At 43.4% G+C, this 9,743-nt stretch overlaps 1 protein-coding gene across 19 annotated transcripts in view; it reads left to right on the forward strand.

The window, feature by feature from the left end:
• Window positions 1–9,743, forward strand: part of ZBTB20 (zinc finger and BTB domain containing 20) — a 633,941-nt gene that overhangs the window by 601,783 nt on the left and 22,415 nt on the right. For all 19 annotated transcript variants that reach the window (XM_081859693.1, XM_081859688.1, XM_081859680.1 and 16 more), the window contains 2 exons: window positions 1,819–3,411; window positions 5,512–6,347. In XM_081859693.1, coding sequence (XP_081715819.1) covers window positions 1,819–3,411; window positions 5,512–5,930 — 2,012 coding nt within the window. In that variant the 3' untranslated portion in view covers window positions 5,931–6,347. The remainder of the gene's footprint in view (window positions 1–1,818; window positions 3,412–5,511; window positions 6,348–9,743) is intronic.

A 9,743-nucleotide genomic window follows, 5' to 3' on the forward strand; every position in this document is an offset into this window, starting at 1 on the left:
AGGCTTTGGGGAAGCCCTCAGTTTTGGTCTCTTAAATTGAGGCTGGGCTGGCCAACAGCTGTGTCATTAGATGCCCTTCCCCTGGCATTTAAGTACCGTATTTTTCGCCCTATAGGACGCACCTTTTTCCCCTCCAAAAATGAAGGGGAAATGTGTGTGCGTCCTATGGGGCGAATGCAGGCTTTCGCTGAAGCCTGGAGAGCGAGAGGGGTCGGTGTGCACTGACCCCTCTCCCTCTCCAGGCTTCAGGAAGCTATCTGCAAGCCTTGGGAGCCCGCGGGAGTTCCCCCTGGGCTCCCCTGGCTTGCGCAGAGCTGCCTGCACCCTGAAGCCCGGGCGCGCTGAGCAGTCGCGCCCGGGCTTCGGGTAGCTGTGCGCAAGCTGCAGGAGGGCTCCCCCAGCTTGCGCAGAGCTGCCTCTTATCCCGAAGCCCCGGCGCGCTGAGCAGTCACGCCGGGGCTGTGGGTAACTCTGCGCAAGCCGCGGGAGCCCTCCCCCGGCTTGCGCAGAGCTGCCTCTTATCCCAAAGCCCCAGCGCGCTGAGCAGTTGCGCCGGGGCTTCAGGTAGCTCTCCGCAAGCCGTGGGAGCCCGGCGCCAGGCTCCCGCGGCTTGCAGAGAGTTGCCTGTTCTGGGGGCCCAGCCCCAGCCCCGCCCCAGCCCCGTGCCTGGGGGGGAAATAATTTTTTTCCCTTTATTTCCCCCCCAAAAAAACTAGGTGCACCTTATGGGACGGTGCGTCCTATAGGGCGAAAAATACAGTACATTTTACCCCACCTCCTCACAGATGATAATGTGGGTGCCAGCTTAATCATGGTGGGTTTCAGGCACAGCAGTTGCATACAGTAGCATTTGCCAACCAGGTGCCCTCCAGATGTTTCATCTGGACTACAGCTCCCATCAGTCCCATCATCATATTTGACAGGCTCCATCAGGCCTCTTTGCTCACTCCATCAGCTCTGGTGTGAAGGCCAGCTCCATCAGACACCTCCTGTGTCTGAACTGTAACAGCGGGTCATTATAGAAGCAACTGTTTAAGAACTGGTGCCCGAGTTTTGGTTTTGATTTTCCCGCTCCCTCCCTTTTCCCTTGGATGTTGTGGGTTTGTTTATTGTCAGCCTGAGGGTAGGGACTGCCTTGTATGTAAGTAGCTCTGGGAGCTGCTTTGCCTGAAGAGAGAAATCCAGATGTAGTAAAAAATAAAAAATAAAAATAAACACAAACCTATAACCAATGTCTTTAACAATATTGCTAGATTTTCTCCCAGACATAGTGGAGCTGTAATTCCATTGGCATAAGGCCACCCGAAGCATTCATTTATCAATAATTAAACTGCTATGTTTCTCCTGTGAGAAAGTTAAACAAACCATTACTTAAGCTGGCATTAAAATTGGTTTTAGTACTGATAGATAGTAAATATTTTGATCTGTACATCCACAACTAAATATAGTTATGCAGACACTTCTTACTTCATCTTCCATATGTGTTTAAAGGGGAATGTGTAGGAACATACATGTTCTCCTGTCTGTATTTCTGAAGGCACTTGGAAAGAACACTGAACTCTTCATTATTGGGAAGGCGAAATGGTTGGCATGATTACCTAATTCACTTTCTAATTAAGGAGGCCACACACACCTCAAATCTTAGTGAACTTCTATTTTTTGCATAAGCTTCCCAATATTTTTTAAAGCTGAGCAAGAAAATTCTGAACTGAAATCTTCCCAGGATAAAGAATTTCAACATTACACAATGGGGGAGGCGGAACATGCCTGTATCAGCATCTCATCTGCCTTTCTATTGTGCCTTTTCCATTACTGCAGGTAACATTAGTTGCAAGGGGATGACAGAGCGCATTCATAGCATCAATCTCCACAACTTCAGCAATTCTGTGCTCGAGACCCTCAACGAGCAACGCAACCGTGGCCACTTCTGTGATGTGACGGTCCGCATCCACGGGAGCATGCTGCGCGCCCACCGTTGTGTGCTGGCGGCCGGCAGTCCCTTCTTCCAGGACAAGCTGCTACTGGGCTACAGCGACATTGAAATTCCTTCTGTGGTGTCAGTCCAGTCAGTACAAAAGCTCATTGACTTCATGTACAGCGGGGTGCTACGGGTCTCACAGTCAGAGGCCTTGCAGATCCTCACAGCAGCCAGCATCCTTCAGATCAAGACTGTGATTGACGAGTGCACCCGGATTGTGTCACAGAATGTGGGCGACATCTATCCAGTGATCCAGGATTCTGCCCAGGAGACACCGCGAGGAACTCCTGAGTCAGCCACTTCAGGACAGAGCAGTGATACAGAGTCCGGCTACCTGCAAAGTCACTCACAGCACAGTGTAGACAGGATCTATTCAGCATTGTATGCCTGTTCTATGCAGAATGGTAGCGGAGAGCGTTCATTCTACAGTGGAGCAGTGGTCAGCCACCATGAAACAGCGCTGGGACTTTCCAGAGACCATCGTATAGAAGACCCAAGCTGGATTACACGGATCCATGAGCGCTCACAGCAGATGGAGCGGTATCTCTCCACTACTCCAGAAACTACACACTGCCGGAAGCAACCACGTCCAGTTCGGATCCAGACCCTCATGGGCAATATTCACATCAAGCAAGAGATGGAGGATGACTATGACTACTATGGACAGCAGAGGGTACAGATCCTAGAGCGAAATGAATCTGAAGAATGCACTGAGGATACTGATCAAGCAGAAGGCACTGAGAGCGAGCCCAAGGGGGAAAGCTTTGACTCAGGAGTCAGTTCCTCTATTGGCACTGAGCCTGATTCTGTTGAGCAGCAATTCATAACTGGTCTAAGCCGAGAAGGTCAGCAAGACCCTCCTCAAGCAGAACAAAATGATGCTTCTGCTGAAGGCATTCAGCAGCAGCACATAGATGCCAACTCTTCCTCACCGGAGAGAGGCAATGACATTGAAAGGGACAGCACACTGCTCACTGTAAGCAACAGTACTGAAAAGGGGACTTTGCAGCCTTCTATCACTACGACTGTTGCCCAAACATTGCCAAGCACCCAGCTCTACTTACGCCAGACAGAAACCCTCACCAGCAATCTGAGGATGCCGCTGACTCTGACCAGCAACACACAAGTCATTGGCACAGCTGGCAATACCTACCTGCCTGCACTGTTTACTACACAGTCTGCTGGCAGTGGTCCTAAGCCTTTCCTCTTCAGCCTGCCCCAACCCTTAGGCCAACAGACACAGTTTGTGACAGTCTCCCAGCCTGGTCTGTCAACTTTTACTGCTCAACTGCCAGCCCCACAGCCCCTGGCTCCTTCTGCAGGCCACAGCACAGCAGGTGGGCAGGGTGAAAAAAAGCCTTATGAGTGCACCCTCTGCAACAAGACTTTCACCGCCAAACAGAATTATGTCAAGCACATGTTTGTACATACAGGTAAGTGTGTGGCTCTTATTTGTGAGGCTGTAGGCTCAGAGAGGAAAAACATTTATAAATATGCAGTCGGTTAGAAGAGATAGTCTTCTATTTGACACCCTCACGTTGCATTTTAATAATAATAATAATAATAGTCATATGATGCTGAAAGAATTCATAATTGTCTCTTTCAACATCTTATTCTCATATATTGTAAAAGCACACCAGTTTGTTCTCAGACAACCGGAGAAAAAAATTCTTACAATTCTTCTGAAACGATATAGAAAGAGAAGGAAAGAACATTAAAAAGTCAGATAAAATAAGGCAATGAACAGGAAGGTAGGAACTCTAATGGGATGGAAGAATGGGGCAGCTTCAGAGCTGCAAAGGTGAAGACTGCTGGTTGCCCACCTACGCAATACAGCAGCACATCTTCTTGAGAACAAATGAAAATTAAATGCTAGAACCAGTAAAGTTTTGTATCATAAGCAAGTTTTATAGCTGTAAATATCTTTGAGATTTATTCTAAAAACCCTAAATGTAGGATCTTTCATGCCAAAAACTGGTTTCATCATGAATCCTGGATAAAAATAAATCCCAAAGTATACATTTTCCAATCTTTGTGGGAAGAAAATTTCAGTGACCTAGCTTGGAAAACTGATAAGTTTGAGAAGTGGGCACTAGCCTATGAAAAAGCAGGCCACCAAACATTGCCAGTTTATAAGGTGATACAGGACTCCTGCTCTTTATACTTTATTTTGCAATTTAATTTCTTGGCCAGGAAATTAATATAGTCACTTACCTGGCGAAAATTCATTGTTAAAAGCTACAAAGTGAAAAATGTAACTTTCAGTGTAAACACTTTTAAAAGCGTCTCCTTAACCTGTAAAGAGAAGCATCATAGTCCATTTGGTTGGGAAGATAAATTATACCAAAGGGAGTTATAGCAAGGTGCAGGGGCCGGTATAGTATATTAGGAGATGGTGCCACACCTCAGCAACTGTCACTTCTAACATATACCGTATTTTTTGCTCTATAAGACTCACTTTTTCCCTCCTAAAAAGTAAGGGGAAATATGTGCGCATCTTATAGAGCGAATGCAGGCTGCGCAGCTATCCCAGAAGCCAGAACAGCAAGAGGGATTGCTGCTTTCACTGCGCAGTGATCCCTCTTGCTGTTCTGGCTTCTGAGATTCAGAATATTTTTTTTCTTGTTTTCCTCCTCCAAAAACTTGGTGCGTCTTATAGAGCGAAAAATACGGGTATGTCTTATACTTCACTATGGATGCAGCTACAGCAAAGGCATGATCCCCTAATTCCATTTTTGATGCCTTGCTATAAAGTAGCTACCAGTTGCTGCTGTGTGCTGCACAGAGTGGGTTGAACCTTTAGCATGGTGTTAACTTCGAAATGTATTAACCAGTGCTTTTTTCTGGGGGGACACAGGGGTACACATACCCCTAAACATTTTGTGCATCTAAGTTTGGCCTCATTGAGGGGCAGTATTTCAATATGAGTAGGAAAATGAGAGTACCCCCTAAACATTTTTTAAGAAAACAAAGCACTGGCATTAACAGAAAGGTTTTGTATGTTTTGAATAATATATTCCCCTTTATTAACATGATTTTAAAAAGTGTTTTAACTGATATTCAAAATTGCTAGCTAGCTAGATAAACAGAAATCTAGTGAAGCAAAACTCCCTGGCCTGTATGTCCTGTGTTAAAATATAGCATGCTCTAAGAAGGTTATCTAAACCAGCTATACATTAGTATCCACGGCATAACAAAACCAACAGTTCTTGTAGGCTGAAACTATACTGACAAGAGAAAGCCAAGAAACCACACAAATCTTCATTTTGGCCAAGTTACTTTATATTTGTGTTCATTTTCTGTTGTTTGAGAAAATGAGTTATCACCTTCAATTGAAGTAAGAGAGAAAAAATATCACATACAATGAAAGTAGATACTGATTTCCAAGAAAGCTCTCCTCCCTAACCATTGTTCTATAATTATAACAAAAAGAACTAGCTAATTCATTGGAGACCTTATTCACTGTTAATTTTTTTTCTCCCCGGTTCTCTCTTTCTCCCCATCTTTTCCTCTCCCCTTATGCTATTATGCAGGTGAGAAGCCGCACCAATGCAGCATTTGTTGGCGATCCTTCTCCCTAAAGGATTACCTAATCAAACACATGGTGACTCACACCGGTGTCAGAGCCTACCAATGCAGCATCTGTAACAAGCGTTTTACCCAGAAGAGCTCCCTAAATGTGCACATGCGGCTCCACCGTGGGGAGAAATCCTATGAATGCTACATCTGCAAGAAAAAATTCTCACACAAGACCCTGCTCGAAAGACACGTGGCTCTTCATAGTGCCACAAATGGAACACCTAGCACAACGGGCAGTGGTGCAAGGGCTCTTCCCACTGGAGTGATGGCCTGCGCAGAGGGAACCACATACGTCTGCTCCGTCTGTCCTGCTAAGTTTGACCAAATTGAGCATTTCAATGACCACATGAGGATGCATGTTTCAGATGGATAAGTAAAATCTATTCTGTTATGAACAACAACAAAGCCCAACCAGAGAAACAACAACAAAAAGCTATGGCACTAGAATTTAATAATTTTTTTTTCATTTTTACTTTTTTGTTTGTTTATTTTCATTTCATTTTTGTACTACATGAAGAACTGTTTTTTGCCTGCTGGTACATTACATTTCTGGAAGCTGGGTGAATAGTAATTAGCTCAGCCTTCCTTTGATGGTGGCCTTAAGGCCAGATAGTGCTTCAAGAGATCTACTGGTTGGATCTCTAGCTACTGGCCTCTAAATACAACCCTTCTTTACTACAAAAAAAAACTTTTAAAAAAATCTTCTTTGTCACTTGTGAAGAGCACTACACACAAAAAAACCCAACAACTAGAGGAGAAATATGTTATGAAATCTACAAGGCCTACTGTCGTAAGTACACCGCTTACAGTGTTTCAATGGACAGATTCACAATTCTGACCGCTTTGGACTTCACAGTATCCAGTTAAAACTGTGGAATAGAACCATATGGTTGAGCAGCAACCACCGAAAATGGGCCCTATTGGATTCCACCATTAGTCTTGCTATCTTAAAAAAGGGCTGTGGAGAAGGGCAAGGGAGTTTGGGTTGGATGGTGTGGAGTCCCTGCAGGATGGGGAAGGAGAATAATAGGTTCCTCTTGTGGATTCTGTTCCATTCCACACATTCTGATTCATGATTCCCAACTTCTTTCCTCCCCACTAACATCAACACCATATTTCATCAAAAGCTAGGAACAATGAAGTAAGAATTGAGGTGAGCAAAGCTGGCTTTTTATGTAATTTATTCAGTGTCTTTGCTGAGCCATGGGCCTCAGCACAATCAACGGGACTTTTGCAAATATCAAAGAGAAACAGCAAAAGGAAAAGATTTCAATATTTTTTTTCCCACCTAGTGTTCTAGATACACGAAAAGGATTAGCTCCCACAATCTTTGGGGGTGGGTTTGTTTCTTTGTTTTTTTAAAAGGCTGCATCAAGATTTATTCTTGTGGAGGAAAGCGACGTAGAAAGTGGGTGGGAAGTAACTAAAAAAAAAGTTCTCAAGATTTTTTTTAATTCAAAATTTTATAGAGGGACAGATGTGGTGTTTACCAGATAGAGTGCTGATTTTTTAAAAAAATATATTTACCACAGTATTTGTGTAAAAAAACAAAAAAAACAAAAGTGTAACCTTGTTAAAAGTAATTTTTGTTTTCTCTTTTGTTTTGCATACACTGCCACTAATATCTGCTCAGTTACATAGCTGAATATATATGTGTATGGTGTGCACATGTATAAATATATGCATATATATTTATACATGCGCGCGCACACACATATCTATCTATATCTATATATATATCATTGTAGATAAAGACTGTTCAGATTAGGAATCCTACTTCCAATTAGCAAGAGGGGAAAAGAGAACGAGGTGATCCTGATGTCTTGTTTCAACAAAAGATAACGTATCAACCTTTTTCTGTTATTTTTCTCTGTGCTTTTTAGTAGTTTGAAAATAGCAGTCTGGGAGTAAAGTGATATTATATGTGATTTTCCCCTCCATCATATTCTGCCCGCCTTGTAGTGTCACTTGAAAAGCTGTTCTGAATTTGAAGTTTTGGTTTTATTTGGCTTTTAATTGATTTTCATCTAAGGTTCTGATGAAAGGAAATTGGTTTTCAGAAGCAAGATTTTAACACTATTTATCTGGCCTTTGGAATGGGAGTATTTGTTTTGCTCATAAGTCCTGAAGTCCCTAGGTGGGCAAAGTATGAAGATTGTTCTAACACATCCTGTTATTAATCTTCCATAAATGAGAAATGGATCCAGTCTCTTTAGTTACTAAGATACCATGATTGTTCTTTTTCCTTACAAATACAGCTCATCTTCATTATTTTTCATCTGCAAAGATATTAAAGTTTGGATAGGTACAGAAAGGTGTGGCCCAAAGTGGAATAAGGCAGGCAGGATATACATTAGAAATTCATTTTGTTTCGTTTTATTATTGATGCAAGGTGGTCCCCTAAGTTTTAACATCTTCCTAGAGGAGTTTTTGAGAATTTATCACCCAAGGTTGACTGACATGCTTTTAGTGCCTAGTTGAATTGGACCAATGTCTGACAAATCTCGTAAGCATTTGTCCTGTGCGGTAATTTCTAGTCCAAGCAAAGTGCCGTATTTTTTGCTCCATAAGACGCACCTTCTCCCACTGGAGCCTTGGCAACGGGACAGCGCCTGCAGCTCAGTAAGCCTGCCTCCAAAGGCAGCAGCAGCAGCAAAACTGAACTCATCGGCATTCCTGGTGGCTGCACCAACAGCCGCCGCCGCTCTTTTCAATGAGCCTCATTCTCCAGCTGCAACATCTATCTCCCTGGGCGGTAGCACCTCTCTCTCTCTCTCTCTGGCCTGGCATTAAGCCTCAACAGTTCCCCAAGAGAGAGGACACTGGAGGAGGGGGGCGGAGAGAGAGAGAGAGCTTGTCTAGATCAGGTGTTGTTAATTTGTATACTGCCCTCCATCCAAAGATCACAACATAAAAATGCAAAACAAAAACAGCAAAAGTGAAGGTTGCCGCCTCGCCTTGCAAACAAAACCCAAAAGTGTTGCCTGCCAGCCTTGCTTGGTCATCCAAGGGATAAAGAGACCCGTTTCCTCTATTTCTGGGCAACGTCTCCCTCAGAGCCTTCAGACATACATGGCCATCTGGCAGCTAAGAGGCGAATATATTGCTTGGCGGGAGATCCCCGTCCCAATTTGACAGAGCGCTGGCTCCCCCTCTGCGCTGGCTCCTGGCTGCTCTCATGCAAGTCACAGAGTCCCTCAGATGGACGCTCAGCGGGGGATGCTCACACGGGCGCCACCATTAGGATACTCACACAGGCGACATGCCACGCCCCCACTGCTCCAGGAACCAAAGTTCCCAGCTCTGCTGCTGCCAGGGACCACACATTCGCTCCATAAGACGCACAGACATTTCCCCTTCCTTTTTAGGAGGAAAAAAGTGTGTCTTATGGAGCGAAAAATACGGTACAATAATATGTAAAAGAAGACAAAGAGGAAATACTTAGATGGATTTTAAATGTATCCCTTTCTCAACCAAATTTGCTGAGACTATTCCTAAGCATGCTTATGTGGAAATAAATTCCATGGAAATCAGTGGGACCTACTCCACGTAACAGAATTACAGTGACAGAATTACTAACGTCTGTGGACTTTATGAGACACTCCTCCATGCTAGACAGCTTTATTCTTATTTATTTAATACTTAAATCTTCACTATTCCTTAGGGTGAAAACGTTTGTTTTACTGTCTATAATCTATCTGGGATGAAATGGCATAGTTAGGGGATATTGTCAGATTTCTAGGTAGCCACAGTTTGTATATGATTGTTTTCTGATCCTAACCAGTTGCAATGAGACAGCCTATCACATATGATAAATATTACAATATCATGACAATATTTTCAAAGATGACATTGTTTCAACATTAACTTTTTAAAAAATGATTATTGGCACAAGTGAAAGGATATATACTGTTCTTATAAATTGTTTAAGCAATTTAGATGCTGCCCCTGTCACCAGTCAATAAATGCATGACATCCCAGTTCTAAACAAGCTGGGAAGAAACATGTGGGGAAGAAAGTCCCTGTATAGCAACTTTATCCCCACTGGGCTCTAAACTGAGGAAAATGTGTTTAAGATTGAGATTATAAATGTTGACTCACATTGTAGTAATTCACAAACTAAAGGCAAAAAATAGCCGCATCAGAATGAAAAGAGAAAGATCAGGAAGTGCACAAAAGTATATGA

The sequence above is a fragment of the Podarcis erhardii genome (genome assembly GCF_964252035.2).
Source record: "Podarcis erhardii genome assembly, chromosome: 4".
Lineage (NCBI taxonomy): Eukaryota > Metazoa > Chordata > Lepidosauria > Squamata > Lacertidae > Podarcis > Podarcis erhardii.